Source organism: Balaenoptera borealis, assembly GCF_965194805.1.
Source record: "Balaenoptera borealis genome assembly, chromosome: 5".
NCBI classification, from domain to species: domain Eukaryota; kingdom Metazoa; phylum Chordata; class Mammalia; order Artiodactyla; family Balaenopteridae; genus Balaenoptera; species Balaenoptera borealis.
The window spans coordinates 93802518-93821909 of record NC_138862.1 but is presented as its reverse complement, the minus strand read 5'-3'; the positions used below and the strand labels follow the sequence as shown (position 1 = coordinate 93821909).

The window sequence follows — 19392 nt, the reverse complement described above, 5'->3', positions numbered from 1 at the left end:
CATTCATTTCACTAATCTGTAAGCATGCATATGTTCCTATATACATAGACACAAGCATTCATAATTGAATATATTGTTGCTATTATTATTTTCAATAAACTTATCAGTTAGCTCATTTGAGAGTAAAAAAAATTAAATGTTTTTAGTTTGCCTTCACTTATTCATTCTCTCATGCTGTCCCTCTATTTATGTATTATAGACCTGAGTTCCTGACCTATATCATATCATTTTCCTTCTCTTTGAAGAACTTTTTTTTTTTTTTTTTAACATTTCTTGCAGGGCAGATCTACTGGCAACAGATTTTCTCAATTTTTGTTTGTCTGAGAAAGTTTTATTTCTCCTTCACTTTTGAAGGATACTTTTGCAAGATACAGAATTCTAGGTTGGTGGGTTTTTTTCTTGCAACACTTTAAATATTTCATCCACTTACTTCTTGCTCGCATGGTTTCTGAGGAGTAGTCAGATGTAATTCTTATCTTTGCTTCTTTATTTGTAAGATTTTTTTTTTTCTTGTGGCTTCTTTTCAGAATTTTTTCTTTTTCTTTGAATTTCTGTGATTTGAAAATGATATGCCAGGGTGTAGGTTTTTGGCATTTGTCCTGCTTGGTGTTCTCTAAGCTCCTTGATCTGTGTTTTGGTGTCTAACAATAATATTTGGAAATTCTCAGTCATTGCTTCAAATATTGCTTCTGTTCCTTTCTTCTCCTTCTTGTGTTTCCATTACATATATGTTATACTTTTTATAGTTTTCCCACAGTTCTTAGATATTCTGTTTTTTTTCAGTCCCTTTTCTTTTTGCTTTTCAGTGTACTATTTTGGAAATTCTTATTGTCGTATCCTCAAAGCTCAGAGTTTCTTTTTTCAGCCATATGCACTCTACTAATGAGCCCATCGAAGACGTTCTTCATTTCTGTTGCATTGTTTTTGATCTCTAGTATTTCTGTTTCTTTCTTAGAATTTTCATTTCTCTGCTTACATTATCCATCTGTTCTTGCATGTTTTGTTTTTTTAAAGCCCTTAGTATATTAATTATATATTTTTAAAAGTTCCCATTGTGATAATTCCAACATTCCTGCTACACATCATTCTGGTTCTGATGCTTGTTTCTTCATACTCTGTCTTTTAGCTTTTTAGTATGCATTATAACTTTCTGTTACAAGGGGGACATGAAGTATGGGTCGTTCCTTAGGTAGAAGGAACTACAGTAAATAGGCTTTTGGTATGTAGTGGTGAGGTGTTGGGGGAGGGTAAGCTTTCTGAAGTTCTATGATTAGGTCTCAGTCTATGATTTACATTAGGTGAACCTGTGTTCCTGGACTGTGAACTTCACCAATGCTTCCCAGTTTGTAACCCCATTTAGGTGTGACGCAATGGCAAAAAAGGACTGGAGTTGGGTATTCCTCTTTCCTCATTTGGAAGGCTAGAATGAGCTGGAGCTGGGTATTTCTCTTTCTCCAGGTATGTCAGGCTCTGGTAAAGTAGGTTCACTTGAAGGCAGGACTTGCTAAAGAGAACAGAATGCTCTGGCATATTTCAAAATAGTTTCTTTTCCCATCCTTCTGCTGGAAGCATTGTGGAATTTTCCTCCCGTATTCACTGTGAGGACCTGGTAGAGCACCTGGAGATGAAACTCACAAAAGTGTAGGGGTCTCCCTATGACTGGAGCCCCCCCCCCCCACACCCTGAAATTTTTAACCTCTCAAAGTTTTCAACATTGAGCGTCCAGAAATTTGTCAGTTACAGTTCAGGTTTTCCTATCCCAGTACTGGTTTCCATGGAGGTTTCTGCTCAGAGATTTCTCTTCCAGTGACTTGGGATTCTCTTTTTCTGTCTCTCCTATTTTGGGACAGCTGGTTTGCTTGTGGTTAATATTTACTGGTCTAGTAGCTGTCTTTTAAGAAGACATGTGCATAGGGGAAAGGAGACATAGCCTGAGGTCCAAGCATAGTGAAGATTGAATAGAAGACCACCTGCATAATGGTTTCTTTAAGAGATAACATTTTCCATGAAAGAGCTAGGAGAAACTCTTACAGAACAAAATAGTGGAACTACATGCCAGTCTTGACCTTGAATCCTGGTGGAGCACAAGAAAAAGTAAGAAAGTCTTCCTTGGGAATTCCTAACCAGAAGTTACACTATCCTGGTTTGGAATTCAGATTCACTCTTTCTACCATTTTGGTGGAAGAGTAAAAGGCCAATAATAGATAAAACATTCTTGAAAAAGAATCAGTTGGGGAGGTTTGCTTTACTAGTTATCAAGATATATTATAAAACCATTCTATGTAGGATAGTGTAGTCTTGGCAGTGCAACAGACAAATAGATGAATCAGTAGAATGCAGACCAGAAATCAACATATTCATATGTGTAAAACTGACCTAGACAGAATCAACGTTGAAGATCAATAGCAAAAGGATTTAGTAAGATAATGTCAAGATAATTGACTGTCCATTGAGGGAAAAACATGATAATAGATTCCTACCTCACACCATACCTAAATATCAATTATCATTGGGTCAAAACTTTAAAGGCAAAGAGAACACTTTAAAATTTTTGAAGACAATACAGGAGGCTATCTTGATGAGCTTGGAATAGAGGAATATTTCTTAAAACTCAAAAGGTGCAAATCATAAAGGAATTTGATACATTTGACTACATTAAAACTAAGTCTTTAGGCTTATTTTTTATCAAAAATATCATGAAGAGTATGATTATACAAGCCATAAGTTGGAAAAAATTACTTGCAACACATATTACCAAAAGTTATTAGTATACAGAATATATAAAGCTTCCTAAATTTAATGATAAAAAGACAATTCAATAAGAAATGAGCAAAAGGTAAATATACAAATGAACATATCACTAAAGAGGAAACGTGATTAACCAATAAATATTAAAAATGCACAGGCTTATTAGTAATAATAATAAAAAAGAAAATGTGAATCACAATAAGGCAATGCCATTTCAAACTTACCCAAATGGCAAATATGAAAAAGTCTCACAATACCAAATGTGTTTTTTTGTGTGTGTGCAGGAATAGGCATTTGATGATAAGATTAAGCTCGAATTTCAGATTTGCTACTTATCAATGGTGTGATTTCTGACAAGTCATTCAAACTGTAGCTTAAGTTTTCTCACCTAAAAAATGCAGAATATAATTTCTTTGCAGAGTTGTGAGGAACAAAGATGATGCAAGACAAGCATCTGACATAAAGTTTGGCAAAGAGCAGGAGGTCATAGATGATAGCTGCTAAAATGGAGATAAACTGGGGTAGTAGTTTAGTAGTATAATGTTTATACCAAAGTTTCACTCAATAGAATTAATTCAGAGTGAATGTATTAGGATTTTAAACCTCATTCTTCAAAGCTTGTTACAACGATAGCAACAGCAATAATTAATTGAGGACTTATTATGTGCCAGGTACTGAGTTTAGTGTTTTATATTCATTATTTTATTTAATCCTTATGCTTACTTTGTAAGGTAGTATTATTATCTTCATTTTATGGTTGAGGAAATTGAAACTCAAAGAGCTTACTTAATTAACTTGCCCGAGGTCACACATAGCCAGTCATTTGTAGCCCTGGGAGTAGAACACAGTTCTTTCTGCCTTGACTGTAATTCTCTAGTGTAGATGATTCCTCTTTAGCAGACAGGTACAAAATCAGAACTTTTGACTTATAAGCAATTTTCACAATTAGTGGCATCAGAATTAATTTATGTGCAAAATAGCGTGATGGACCAATGCAGGTATTAAAAAGAAGGGTGAAGAATTTTAGTTTCTGGCAGTGTTAGTATTTCCAGCCTAAATCTTTTGTCAAGGTATTGCTATTTTTGACAGAACTGAGGAAAGGAAAAAAGGGAGAATTGGCATAAAAACCAGGTGACTGAACACTTCTTTTTCTCTGTGTGATTTAAAGTTCCACCTGCCAACCCCAGAGACCTCCACATTGTAACTCCCTTAAAGAATAATTGGAATATCACTCAGACTGAAACAGGATGCTAAAATTCATAATATATTCATACACAAAAATATTTTAAAGTCACAATCTTGCCTCTTTTAACTCCTTAAAGCAGCGAGAATCTTGTCCTTCAACCCCTTGTTAACAGTGGTCTTTCCAAAAACACAGATGTGCTGATTCAGAGTGAGATGGGATCAAATAGTCTTGGGGTGCAAGCTCGTCTCTCGTAGTGCAGTACTTCAGCTAAAGGACTGCTCAACAAATTCTGGTTTCAATGTTGAGAAACTCATTGTCTCTTGAGGTAGCTTCAGCTATCTTCAAAGAGCTCTAATTGTTAACAACAACAGAAACAATGATAATAGCTCATTCTTTATTGAGAGTTTATGATGTGCCAAGTACTGTGCTAAGTGCACAATATAAATTGTCTCATTTATCCTCATAATAACCTCTGTGACACAGATGCTATTATTATCTCCAATTTACAGATTAAAAATATGGAGCTTTTGAGCCATTTATCATAATTTTAACATTTACAGACTAAACTCTGATTCACTTGGCAACACTTAGATATTAGAAAACAGCACAAAACTCTGAGTTAAACTGTAGCTCCTTTGGATTAAACTTTTGAATGTTTAATTGGTTTTCTACATTCTGTTATTGTAGAAAATATGGAATCAGGTGGATGTCTGATTGAAGGGAAGAAGGGAGGGAAGAGATCTTTATTTCTTCATATTTTAAACGTGACACCCTAGGGCTTTTCTGCATTCTCTCTTACATTGTCTTCATTGCTCCACCCACTTTTTAAAAGATGCAAGGTTGGATCTATAGCAAAAAAGAGAAATCTTTCTCTGTACTCTGCTACATGTTTTCTAGACCAATATTTGCAGAAAGTGCACACAGTCCAAGAATTGTGCATTTCTAAATTATTTTAGAAATGTTTAAAGGTAATGCAAATGCATAGCATACCATTCAAAAGAGAAAAGGGACAAAAATACCGTGATAAACATCAGCAAGATGGAGAATTCACAAACTCAGTCAATGTTTTTTTTTCTCTAATGGATTTTCAGATGTTGTTGTTACAGCCTGATGTAAAATTTTTTTCTATATTTATATAAGATTATGTGTCCTTGCAGTAATTTACTTATAATTTAGATCATGTTCAAAACTTTTCTTAAGGCAACAGAATTACTTTTTAAGCCACCTGATGTCATTATAGCCTTACATTTAGCGTTTTTATTATAAAGTTAGACATTTATAAATCTGCAATGTTAAATCCTTAATACCTAATAGATGGCTAGAAATGTGAAGCTGTAGTATATTTTAGTGTTCACTTTTTTCCTTGAAATCACAAACACTACACCTTACACATATAAAAATTGGGTGTGCTGTAGTCTTATATTTAACCTAAGTCATGTGAAATGACTAAATATCTCTTTATTAATGTCAGTTTTAGAAATCATACATAAGGAAGCAACATTTTCACAGTGCTTAGGGTTCATGCAGCTTTGTCATATGTAGGGAAAAGGAAAGTCAATTTAGTGGTGGAATGATCATGCCTAACTGTGTGTTATGTATGACTGACTAATGCCAGACCACACTAAAGCTGTTCTCGCAGTGGTGAACTGCCTCCAGTAAAAAGAAAGAAAGCCCTTCAGGCAGATGGCCAATTTAAGAATAAAAATTAGCCTATAGTCTTCATTTAATCTATTTGCGGGCATAAATGAGAACTTACTTTAACCAAAAAACCCTGTGATGTATTTTTAGCATCTTGCATGGTGAATGAATGGATTTTACACTTCCAGTTGAATCAGAACTGTTAAAATAACCTCCCAACACTACTATCATCTCTTCAGAATCACTTGTCTTGAGTCTGCCTGTCAGTATATTCTCCTCCCTTGCAAGATACCTAATAATCTCACTTAAAATCATAGAGTTCCATGACATCAAAAAAGCTGACACAGTTTTTTCGTTGTTGCTACTGTACTACTACCCCTGAGTGACTGCTTATCTACAGCAACACCACTGCCTTATGTTACCAGATTTCTGAACAAACACTTCAGTTAATTTTGGGGTCACCCTTTTCTTTTGACAGATTGTGATTTATATATGCATTATTTTCAATTTCCAGTAGGACCAACTTACATAAGAAAACAACAACAAAATCAAATCCCCAAATCCCCTGCTGGGTCTCAGGAAACTTACCTACTCCCACCTCTACTAACCTCTACTGTTTGGCTTGTCAGTGAGGGTAGCTATGAATTCATGCATCTTGAAATATCATGTTTTGATTTGGCTTAACAGTAACATACTACCTGGCAAAGAAACATCCCTAGAACATCCTGATACCCATGCAGAGCCCAGACCTTAAGTGTTTAAACTAATTCTCATTCAAACATTGATACTCTAATGTGTCACACCTTAGCCATAGCTGACAATTCATTTCTAAAAGAATCTGTGTTTTAAGGAATTTATTGTTTGAGATTTTCATTGTACATTCATCCATAGAGCAGATTTCTTGAAAATTCAAATATTCTAATTTGTCTCAGAGTATCAAAAATAAGATAAAGCAAAAACAAATGTAACCACTAATTAGTTAAAACAATGGCAATTACCAAGGAAAGTCAAAGTCTTACAGAATGAATGAGATGCTTGGAGAATGGCTTATTAATGACCAGAAGCAAGGGGATACTCACAAAGAAGGGACTTTTCTTTTTTTCAGAAAAGGTAAGTGTCATGAAACAAGAAAAAAGGGAAGTGCAGAGAAGGAGGATGGGAATGGCAGGTAGCCAAAATGATAAAATAGGAGTGAACTGAAAGGCACTGTCAGAGGTCAAGAGTGGGAGAGGCAAAGCTGAGAAATAGCTAGGAGGGAGAAAATTCTTAGTGTATTAAGAAGCAGACAGATACAACTTGGTGGCATCTCACCAATTTGTTTTTTTAATCCTGAAAAGCACATGTAATATACAATAGCTCCGAAATCCAGTGTGTCATTTAGTGCAGTACTTTAAGCAGGGCAAAGATTAAAAAAATTTTATACTACATATTGTATTATTTACTCTATTTCTCACAATATTACATACATTACACGGCACTAAATAATATTATTTCAAAATATAGAGCAGACCAGATTTGTTGTAGATAGTAAACTGAAGCTGTTGAACTCTGTAAGGTAACACCTTTTTCTAACAGTGGACTGCTGTTTTTAGACTAAAATCTTCCCCCAACTGGCCTTGCACAAACTTTGATGTGGGAAGGAATCCTCATGCTGGTAGGAGGAAGCTCAGCCTTTACTGTGGAGGAATTCAACTCCCGTATTCCTTTAGAGCTGGAGAGAGGACTTGACTTCCCGGCTTCAAATCTGATGCTGTGGCCCACAGCCTTCTGTGGGCTCCCAATCAATTCATCAGATGATGAGTTTGTCAAATGACCAATTTGTTAAATTTATAAATATGCTTATTTACTAAGACAGCTTATTTTAACTCTTTAAAAAATTTGTATTAATCCTACAGATGGATTCGAAGGAGCCAGGGCTCCAGGGTTCTGCAGCCTACGGTTTCTCTCTGTTCTTCAGTCTCCCCTCTGTGGGATCCACAGCCCAGATTGTGCTGTGTTGCTCACTGTTCATTTTCCCTATCTTGGCTTTTTCTAGCTTCAGGAGCTAAAGTAGAATGCTATTAAAATCTCCTCATTAAATACAAGTTGTTGTAAATGCTATAAACAGTTAAAAATATACTTGATCACACAGGCAAATTTGCTCACTCTCCAAAAATTGGGGAATGGATCTTAAAAATGATGAAATGTTAAAAACAAAAAAAGTGGCTTTTAAAATATGAGAAAGAAATTAGTATAAATTGTTAAACTTCCAAATTAAAATTTTGGTTATGTTAATAAGAAGAAAATAGTCATAGAATATTCAAGAACAGTAGAGTAATAATCATACACACAAGAAGAACATATTTATGAGAATAAATCGTTCTATAACCATAGCTTTTAAAAACTGAAAATTTTCAAAAATTAACAAGATTTGCTGAATGTATTCATGAGGAATATGTACATAAGAAAATGTATTCATATTAATTTGTCAGTAAGATTATTTCTTAAAATAAGGTTCTAGTAAACTTGAAATTTGGTGAATTCTGCAAATTGGTCACCTGGCCAATTGATTCTTCAGAGAACTACATTTTCATGAATGGGACTACTTCAGCTTTCTTATGATGACACCGTGTTTGAAAAACTTGAAGTAATTGCCAACATTTAAAAGTCAAGAAATTTCTTGGAAAGCTCTGAATTATTATACTATTTCTTGAAAAATCTGCAACACTGAACCTATATTTCTATACAGCAGCATTAGCTGGACTTGAATAAGGCTACTCCCTTCAGAAGGGCCAGTGGTAGGGTGACCATATGGCCAGTGTGCTAATGATAGTCCTGGTTTATGCCTGTTTTCCTAGTATAATTCTTAAATATGCCCACTTGCACTCTCACAGTGTTCAGTCTGAGAGAGAAATTGTACACTCACTCTAGTTAGTGAGCTCCAGTCTTCTGTAGTTCATACAACACCCTTTTATCTTATAATTCACACACCATATGCGTGGGCTTTGTAAGCATTTGAATGTGTTATTCCTGCTCTAGTGTCCCCTGGTCTAGTTCACATATGCAGAAACACACAGCTAATTCTTCCTTAGTGATGGATAAAGAGGCTTTGTTGTGTTTTCTCGCTTAGTGTTACCTTCTGTTTGCTTCCTCTTACACAGAGTGGTCTTAAATAAAGATTAGGTGCAATGTCATCAGTTTTTTGCCTCGTGAATCTTCACTGTAGGAGGCATGACCCTATCACATGACTTTACTACTATGTGCATACTCTTAATATTTACTTTTCAACCAGGGTTGTACCAAGAATTTCATGTAATATCTCCTTACTGATGCAGCTAAATGGTTAGTAATCACAAACTCAGAAACTAGCTAGTTTAATTTGTAAACCCCGAACTTGGTTTGTGCCAAGGCCTGTGCTAGTCAGTGAGCATACAGAGATGAAAGACTTTCTGCTGTTCGTATTATCAAGTTATTAGTTCCTTCATAAAATAGTCTTGACTTTTGTTTGTATGCTTTTTTACATCTCTGCATATTGTTTCCTGGCTTATCATCTTTCTTATGAAAGTAGGCCAAATGTGTGTGTGTGTGTGTGTGCGTGTGCGTGTGTTGGAGGAGGGACAGATTTGAGCAAGAACATTTTATTTCAACACGTACACTTTTTGTTTTTTTTCAAGGAATTCCTTTATTTTATTTTATTTTTTTAAATTTTATTTATTTATTTATTTTTGGCTGTGTTGGATCTTCATTTCTGTGCAAGGGCTTTCTCCAGTTGCGGCAAGCGGGGGCCACTCTTCATCGCGGTGCGCGGGCCTCTCACTATCGCGGCCCCTCCCGTTGCGGAGCACAAGCTCCAGACGCGCAGGCTCAGTAGTTGTGGCTCACAGGCCCAGTTGCTCCGCGGCATGTGGTATCTTCCCAGACCAGGGCTCGAACCTGTGTCCCCTGCACTGGCAGGCAGACTCCCAACCACTGCGCCACCAGCGAAGCCCTCAACACGTACACTTTTATAGGCATGGAAACAGAGCAATGTTAAAGAGCTAGGCTACTGGCTATTTCAGGTAAGGCCTCACAGGTTGGCTGTTTCTTGTGGGGGTTACAGTAATCTCAATTTAGATTTATGGTATGAAAATGTGATTTCATCAGTTTAACTGGTGCCAGGTGTCTTCTCAAGGGTGACCAGCATCCCTGCAGAGCCTATATCAAAATTAAATATCCTTATTTTTATTCAGCTTCCTACCATTTATATATTCGGGCTCTTTCTTCTGGTATGATGTTTCTGAAAAGATATTGACCAATAAAATAAAAGGATCTGCCCATTGTCATAATACCTGTCATAATCAGTCAATACGCCCATTGACTGATACCCTCTATTCAATCACATTTCCTATAGCCTTTCTGGTTGAGAATCTGCGATTTTGTGAAGCTGTCCTGGAAATCTTTTCTGGACTGTTCTCTATGAATTCCTTCCTGGGTAGAGCTGGTTAGGCTCAGAAAATTTTAGATAACCCAGTTTCCAGGGACTGGTTGTAAATGGTCTTGGACCAGATGGAAGATGATCTACTTCACTGGGAATCATGGTTTTAAGACTTCCTAAGTTACATGGTAATGGCATTCTTTGGTAGGTGCTTCTCAATCTCAGAAATATGACTGATTGGTTTCTTAGAGGAAATAACCTTGATATGTGGGCTTTTTCAATTAGTTTTAATATAATGTGCTTGTAAGAGACCTGAACCAAACTACCTAAGTATCCAAGCAATTGATTGATAAATATGAATGCTTAATACAGTGATTTGTGTTTAGTGTTTTACACTAGAAATCAAATAGCTAAGAGACACTAAGATATTCGTCTTCATGGTTCATAGTATTCTTTCCCTTGAGGGGAAAAGAGGATGACTAATACTCTGTATTAAGGATTGTAATTGCCAAGGAAACCAAGATGAAAAACACTTGTATCTGCTTCTCTTTTGGAAAGTCCACACCCGTATAGCCAACAATTATCAGGAATTTTCTCAAGGATCATTGTCAAGTTAGTCATCAAATGATATTACACAGAAACACTTATTGCACTTCAGGGATATACATGTCAAGGTAAATGGATATTTAGTGCCAATATTACACGGTAGGTACTGACAAATTCCTAATTTTCAAGTTCTCATTGTTTATTCATTTATTTTAGGAACCGTAAAGAATTTTCATCACCACTTTAACTCAAGCAGTTAGGCTGATACAATTAAGTTATAGTCAATGATCTACTGGTATCTGGCTCTCCCCCAAACTCCAAAATCCTGGGTTTGTAGCATTTGCCAGTTTCCATAGTGTAAATTCTCCCAGCAATGCTAATTTCTCCTACAGTTAACAACTGGCTCTCCCAATATTCCTGAATATTTAACAGTGGGCTCTCTAGAGTCTGTACAAGCTAACCCAACACACTACTAGCAATTTTAACTAGTTACAATCTAGTTCTGAAGTTGCATCTAGCTTTCTCCTATTATCTTTTGATTAGAGTCAGAAGACACATTAGTGAACCACCTCTTAAAGAAAACTATTTTACAGATAACTGTATCTGTTTATGCTGAGCTCATTAGCTTCATTTGTAGCTAGTGACCTTTATAAAGTGTGGGACAGAAGGAAGCTTACTATCATCGCTTAAATTCCCTCTCATTTGCATAGTGTGTGTGGGAAGAGAATAAGCCACAGGGACAACTCAGTAGACAAAATGAAAAGTTGGACTAATAAAAAAAAAATAGGAAGAAGTCGTATGTGGGTAATGTAAGATAAAACATTCAGGAAAAGAGTATAAGGAAAAATAGAATGTAAAAACAAGATTGATAGAGACCTATTCTAATTTTTAAAAGTGGGCACTAACACACAGGTAAATAGATATTGTGGCATATTGGTTGTTTGACTGCAAAGTGAGAGTAGTTGAGATTAATTCTGCCTTCCATATCCATCGTTTAATTGAGTTCAAGTAATTCCTAAGACCATCTTATAAAATGGAATTCATGTCAAACTCATAGTATCAATTTTATGGAATCATTCTATTATCTATTTAAATTTCTTAAACTTCATTTTCCAAGAAAGTGTTATTTGCAAATGTTCTAGAGATAGTAGCCACCAGCAACCTAGGCTCCCCATTCCTATTACTGTGGATTTCTCCCTAGGAGTTATGGTTGGAGTATCTATAGAAACCACTCACATTTTCTTGATAAATTCCTGGGGTGGTAAAGTGGATGGGTAAGAAACAATAGGTACCTATACATTGAGAGATGAAGAAAATTCTTTGAGAGAATTTATCAAAGAGAAGGGGAGTCTGATATGATGATCTTGACTCAGGAATAAAACGCGTTGGTTGTCACAGGTGCAAAGGAATTCTGAGTGTAGCATTGAGGCTGTTGCACAAATCTTGCAATTCTTTGACGTAAGTCTAGGTTCTGGGGATGAGAATATCAGGAGCTTCTTCACCAGGTTTTTATGAAACATATTGTGGGTCCAAGAGACAATACTTTAGGACACCTCTAACAACCTTTGGTGTTATAACTGATGCCATCTTCTCTAGAAATGGGCTGCTGGTATCCTTTTTATGTGGGTTGGATTTTATTTCCAGAACTCAAGAAAGAGATAGCCACAAAACTGTGTCCTTACAACCAGGATCAGGAATGTACTTGAGAGCAAGAGGTCAAGTTCATTTCTAATCTTCCCTGGAAGTTTTCCCATCATTATCAGTGACCTCATGGCTGGAAAGTTTGAATTTTACTAAGAGCTATGAACACAGAATGGCTTTAATTAAAGAAAAAGATAGTCAATAATTGTTGGTTTGACGTTTATAAGACAATAATTCCGGTAAAATCATATTCCATGTGAGAAATGGAAAGTTCTATTATGCTATTACCAGAAGCTGAGAATAAAATTAGTTTAACTCTAAATAAGTCTTCACAAAAGTTATAACAAACATACCGGGCAGCTTCTGAATATCTCTCCAGACATCTAAACACTGTTGCCTGACGAAGATGATTTCGGAAATAGGCTGGGTTTAAAACAATGCTCCTGAAAAGATAAAAGAAACGCAAATGTTATTAAGCTTTTGAAAGTCAATTACCAGAAGTGTATAGGAATGAAATAACATTCATTCAATTTTACATACTATATATTTTAAAAGATAACTAGTAAATGGATCATTTTTCTTCCTGTAATTGTCATTTAAGACAAATAAACAAGCATTATTGAAAAATTAAGTTTGCATGATAAAAGCAATTTTATTTATAACACAGGCTAACTTTTATAGATATAACAATGGCAACAAATTTGAATCCAACTTATATTACATATAAGACATGGTGTTATTTTGTTTGTTATATATTAATAAATCAGGCAAAGATCACAGATAGACATATTTATGGTATGTCTACCTATAATGAAGGAGGAGATTGTTAGCTGCTGAATTTCAGTTAAAAGAAAGGAACTGGAATTTGGGTGACATGTTTGTTTGCACTCCACATTGGGTTCTGTGTTTTCCCCCAGCTGGACAATGTAGTGAAATGGAAGGAGCCCTGTACCATTGGCTAAGGACTCTGGTCCTGAACTTGCCACTTTTGGTAAGACCCTTGTTCACTTTGGGTTTCCATTTTCTTTTATTGAAATTACAAGGCTTGACTTTTGGATAAGATTATCTATCCTTGCTTGCGGATTTTTTCATTATCTCAGAGTTCTGCAGTCTCAGTTCAAGCTCAGATGAGATGATGATCACTCCATAGCTGCCCTCTTCCTCTAGAGATAAACTGGCAGCCATTCCTCTTCCTTGCTTCACTGAGAACCAGGCACTGTTCAAGGCATTTGATATAATGAGGTGAACTAGACAGATATAGACCATGATTCATCACCAGATGAGGAGACAGCCATTAGTTAAATTTTAAGGTATAGCTTATATCATAATAGAGTGTTGTGTTATTGATGTAAGATACAAATGTTACAGAACCAACACAGGATTATTAAGCAATCTTTTTGTGAGCCTGTTTTTAAGAGTTGCTGAGAATCACTTGGAATTAGTTCTTTATTTTATTTATTTATTTATGGCTGAGTTGGGTCTTCGTTTCTGTGTGAGGGGCCTCCCCAGTTGCAGTAAGTGGGGGCCACTCTTCATCGCGGTGCGCGGGCCTCTCACTATCGCGGCCTCTCTTGTTGCGGAGCACAGGCTCCAGACGCGCAGGCTCAGTAGCTGTGGCTCACGGGCCTAGTTGCTCCGCGGCGTGTGGGATCTTCCCAGACCAGGGCTCGAACCCGTGTCCCCTGCATTGGCAGGCAGATTCTCAACCACTGCGCCACCAGGGAAGCCCCTTAGTTCATTATTGAAGTAAGTGGTTCTTAATCTTTTCTGGAGAGGTTCACAGAGCTTTTTGAGAATCGGATGAAAGCTATGGATCTCTGTCCAGAAAAATGCACATACACATGGTTGCCCAAATTTAGGTAATTCATGTGACCCCTTAAGACTATTCATGAACTGCAGACTAAAAAAAATGCAGACAAGAATAATTCCATTCCCAGAAACATTGCTTATAGAAAGAATAAAGTAAAAAAAGAGGCATCTATCTGACGTACATAGAATCATAGAATTATATGACGATCAGATGGATTGACTGAATAATTCAGCTTACTTTAAACACAAGTGAACAGAATCCAGAGAGGCTAAGGGATCTCTCTAAAATCATAAACTAGTTAGTTGCAATGCTGCTTCACGTTTATTACTATGTTTCCCATCTCTAGCTACAGTACTTCATATTTTACCTTACTCCTTCTCTATGATGATTTCTGAATTAGCGGGGCCTGAGTTAGTAAAGTTTTACTGCATTCTATGACTAGTAATTTGTACAAATGAATACATTAATCTCCCTAGAACACAGACCATTTGCTTTGTTGATTTCTGATTAAAATATTGGAAATTTAAAGCCTATTACATAAGTTTATTCCACATCCATACTGAACTATTAATATCTACTACTAATACTTTATATTAATTCAGAAAAAAGTATGTTTATAAAGCATTTTGTGTATTTTATCTGTGTAAAAGTAATCTTGTAAAATTAGATCAGAGTGAAAAGAACAGTGCTCTGTCTAGGGGCCTGGGTCTTCCAACTCTGACCAGAACTTTTTCTTCCACATTGTAGCTAATTCTTTCCTTTTACTTTGTAATCTTTATTCACTTATGCATTTTTAGCAAATGTCTGAAAATGTGATGAGACAAAATCCTTACTGAATGACCATTTCTTGTCTTTGACATCTCTTTGCCCATGATGTGGTATTTTGGTTTTGCTATGCTATTCTCCAAAGAATCTCGCTTTGCCGGACGTGTTCTTTTGATAAAAATGGATTAGGCTGAAGAAAAGGATGGGGTGTGGTGGGCAGGAGGAGTGTGAGAGAAGGGTTTAATACAATAGAGGGAGGAGGGAGAGGAGGAATGATCAAAGTGGCCTTGGTGGAGGAGGAGATTTCTGTGGGTTGTGAGGGTTGATGAGATAAACACTGTTTCAGTGTAATATTTAAAAAGAATAGATTTTAAAAAAATTGCTTGTAATTACAAGTCCTTTCTTTGGTGCTGAAGAAATACATTAGAGGACATGAGTTTAGAAATCACTATTGCTAAACTAGACTAGGCTCTCTTAAACCATAACACCACCCTATACTAAGCCATGTAAATCACAGCTTCAGAAGAGGATGCAAAAAGACCAGGACCCAGTCTACCCTGACAGGTGGAAGTCTACCTATAAAAGGAAGTTTAGAAATTTGAGATGAGATATTATATTTGGCAGTTTATTACTTTTGGCTCCCTTATAATTATTGCAGCATTCACTGTGTGCTTATAATTGCCCAGTTAGGTATTTGGCATGAAAATGCTAGTGCTGATTGTAAAGCCTAGTTTTTATCCTTTTATTGGTTTATTCAATGCTTTCTAAAATGACATACCTTTTTTTTTGAATTTTATTTTATATATTTTTTTATACAGCAGGTTCTTATTAGTTATCTGTTTTATACATATTAGTGTATATATGTCAATCCCAATCTCCCAGTTCATCCCACCCCCTCCCCCCGCCCACTTTTCCCTCTTGATGTCCATATGTTTGTTCTCTACATCTGTGTCTCAATTTCTGCCTTGCAAACTGGTTCATCTGTACCATTTTTCTAGATTCCACATATATGTGTTAATATACGATATTTGTTTTTCTCTTTCTGACTTCATTCTGTATGACAGTCTCTAGGTCCATCCACGTCTCTACAAATGACCCAATTTCGTTCCTTTTTATGACTGAGTAATATTCCATTGTATATATGTACCACACCTTCTTTTTCCATTCATCTGTCGATGGGCATTTAGGTTGCTTCCATGTCCTGGCTATTGTAAATAGTGCTGCAATGGACATGGTGGTACATGACTCTTTTTGAATTATGGTTTTCTCTGGGTATATGCCCAGTAGTGGGATTGCTGGATCATATGGTAATTCTATTTTTAGTTTTTTAAAGAACCTCCATACTGTTCTCCATAGTGGCTGTATCCATTTACATTCTCACCAACAGTGCAAGAGGGTTCACTTTTTTCCATACCCTCTCCAGCATTTATTGTTTGTAGATTTTTTGATGATGGCCATTCTGACCGATGTGAGGTGATACCTTATTGAAGTTTTGATTTGCATTTCTCTAATAACTAGTGATGTTGAGCAGCTTTTCATGTGCCTCTTGGCCATCTGTATGTCTTCTTTGGTGAAATGTCTATTTAGGTCTTCTGCGCATTTTTTAATTGAATTGTTTGTTTTTTTGATACTGAGCTCCGTGAGCTGTTTGTATATTTTAGAGATTAATCCTTTGTCTGTTGTCTCATTTGCAAATATTTTCTCCCATTCTGAGGATTGTCTTTTCGTCTTGTTTATGGTCTCCTTTGCTGTGCAAAAGCTTTTAAGTTTCATTAGGTTCCATTTGTTTATTTTTGTTTTTATTTCCATTACTCTGGAAGGTGGGTCAAAAAAAATCCTGCTGTGATTTATGTCAAAGAGTGTTCTTCCTATGTTTTCCTCTAAGAGTTTTATAGTGTCGGGTCTTAAATTTAGGTTTTTCATCCATTTTGAGTTTATTTTTGTGTATGGTATTAGGGAGTGTTCTAATTTCATTCTTTTACATGTAGCTGTCCAGTTTTCCGAGCACCACTTCTTGAAGAGACTGTCTTTTCTCAGCATATATCCTTGCCTGCTTTGTCATAGATTAGTTGACCATAGGTGTATGGATTTACCTCTGGGCTTTCTATCCTGTTCCATTGATCTATGTTTCTTCTTTTGTGCCAGTACCATATTGTCTTGATTACTGTAGCTTTGTAGTATAGTCTGAAGTTAGGGAGTCTGATTCCTCCAGCTCTGTTTTTTTCCTTCAAGATTGCTTTGGCTATTCAGGGCCTTTGTGTCTCCATACAAATGTTAAGATTTTTTGTTCTAGTTCTGTAAAAAATGCCATTGGTAATTTGATAGGGATTGCATTGAATCTGTAGATTGCTTTAGGTAGTATAATCATTTTCACAATGTTGATTCTTCTAATCCCAGAACATGGTATATCTCTCCATCTGTTTGTGTCATCTTTGATTTCTTTCATCAGTGTCTTATAGTGTTCTGAGTACAGGTCTTTTACCTCCTTAGGTAGGTTTATTCCTAGGTATTTTATTCTTTTTGTTGCAATGGTGAATGGGATTGTTTCCTTAATTTCTCTTTCTGATCTTTCATTGTTAGTGTACAGGAATGCAAGAGATTTCTGTGCATTAATTTTGTATCCTGCAACTTTACCAAATTTATTGATTAGCTCTAGTAGTTTTCTGGTGGCATCTTTAGGATTCTCTATGTATAGTATCATGTCCTCAGCAAACAGTGACAGTTTTACTTCTTTTCCAATTTGTATTCCTTTTATTTCTTTTTCTTCTCTGATGGCCATGGCTAGGAATTCCAAAACTATGTTGAATAATAGTGGCAAGAGTAGACATCCTTGTTCCTTATCTTACAGGAAATGCTTTCAGTTTTTCACCATTGAGAATGATGTTTGCTGTGGGTTTGTCATATATGGCCTTTATTATGTTGAGGTAGGTTCCCTCTCTGCTCACTTTCTGGAGAGTTTTTATCATAAATGGGTGTTGAATTTTGTCAAAACTTTTTTCTGCATCTATTGAGATGATCATATGCTTTTCCTCCTTCAATTTGTTAATATGGTGTAGTACATTGATTGATTTGTGTATATTGAAGAATCCATGCATCCCTGGGATAAATCCCACTTGATCATGGTGTATAATCCTATTAATGTATTGTTGGATTCTGTTTGCTAGTATTTTGTTGAGGATTTTTGCATCTATATTGATCAGTGATATTGGTCTGTACTTTTCATTTTTTGTAGTATCTTTATTCTGGTTTTGGTATCAGGGTGATGGTGGCCTTGTAGAATGAGTTTGGGAGTGTTCCTTCCTCTGCAATTTTTTGGAAGAGTTTGAGAAGGATGGGTGTTAGCTTTTCTCTAAGTGTTTGATAGAATTCACCTGTGAAACCATGTGGACCAGGACTTTTGTTTGTTGGGAGATTTTTAATCACAGTTTCAATTTCATTACTTGTGATTGGTCTATTCATATTTTCTATTTCTTCCTGGTTCAGTCTTGGGAGGTTATACCTTTCTAAGAATTTGTCCATTTCTTCCAGGTTGTCCATTTTATTGGCATAGAGTTGCTTGTAGTAGTTTCTTAGGATGCTTTGTATTTCTGTGCTGTCTGTTGTAACTTCTCCGTTTTCATTTCTAATTTTACTGGTTTGAGTCCTCTCCCTCTTTTTCTTGATGAGTCTGGCTAAACGTTTATCAATTTTGTTTATCTTCTCAAAGAACCAGCTTTTAGTTTTATTCATCTTTACTATTGTTTTCTTTGTTTCTATTTCATTTATTTCTGCTCTAACCTTTATGATTTCTTTCCTTCTACTAACTTTGGGTTTTGTTTGTTCTTCTTTTTCTAGTTCCTTCAGGTGTAAGGTTAGATTGTTTATTTGAGATTTTTCTTCTTTCTTCAGGTAGAATTGTGTTGCTATAAACTTCCCTCTTAGAACTGCTTTTGCTGCATCCCATGGGTTTTGGATCGTCGTGTTTTCACTGTCATTTGTCTCTGGTATTTTTTGATTTCCTCTTTGATTTGTTCAGTGATCTCTTGGTTATTTAGTAAGGTATTGTTTAGCCTCCATGTGTATGTGTTTTTTTACATTTTTTCCCCCTATAATTGATTTCTAATCTCATATCGTTGTGGTTGGAAAAGATGCTTGGTAGGGTTTCAATTTTCTTATATTTACCGAGGCTTGATTTGAGACCCAAGATGTGATATATCCTGGAGAATGTTTTTTGTGCACTTGAGAACAAAGTGTAATCTGTTGTTTTTGAGTGGAATGTCCTATAAATATCAATTAAATATATCTGGTCTGTTGTGTTATTTAAAGCTATTGTTTCCTGTATGACACTCTGCATTATTAATTTTCTGTCTGGATGATCTGTCCATTGGTGTAAGTGAGGTGTTAAAGTCCCCCACTATTATTGTGTTACTTTCAATTCCCTCTTTATAGGTGTTAGCATTTTCCTTATGTATTGAGGTGCACCTGTGTTAGGTGCATATATATTTATAATTGTTATATCTTCTTCTTGGATTGATCTCTTGATAATTATGTAGTGTCCTTCTTTGTCTCTTGTAATTGTCTTTATTTTAAAGTTTCTTTTATCTGATATGAGTATAGTTACTCCAGCTTTCTTTTGATTTCCATTTGCATGGAATATCTTTTTCCATCCCCTCACTTTCAGTCTGT

The 19392-nt window shown here is 35.9% G+C and overlaps 1 protein-coding gene and 1 long non-coding RNA gene across 2 annotated transcripts in view; both read right to left on the bottom strand.

Annotated features, from left to right (window-relative positions):
* The window catches only part of LOC309629817, a 613218-nt gene that overhangs the window by 127697 nt on the left and 466129 nt on the right, over positions 1-19392 (bottom strand). The gene's annotated exons all lie outside the window — the stretch shown is intronic.
* Positions 1-19392, bottom strand: part of SPATA16 (spermatogenesis associated 16) — a 224464-nt gene that overhangs the window by 116504 nt on the left and 88568 nt on the right. Inside the window, exon 3 of the mRNA XM_082394297.1 lies at positions 12506-12595. Coding sequence (XP_082250423.1) covers positions 12506-12595 — 90 coding nt within the window. The remainder of the gene's footprint in view (positions 1-12505; positions 12596-19392) is intronic.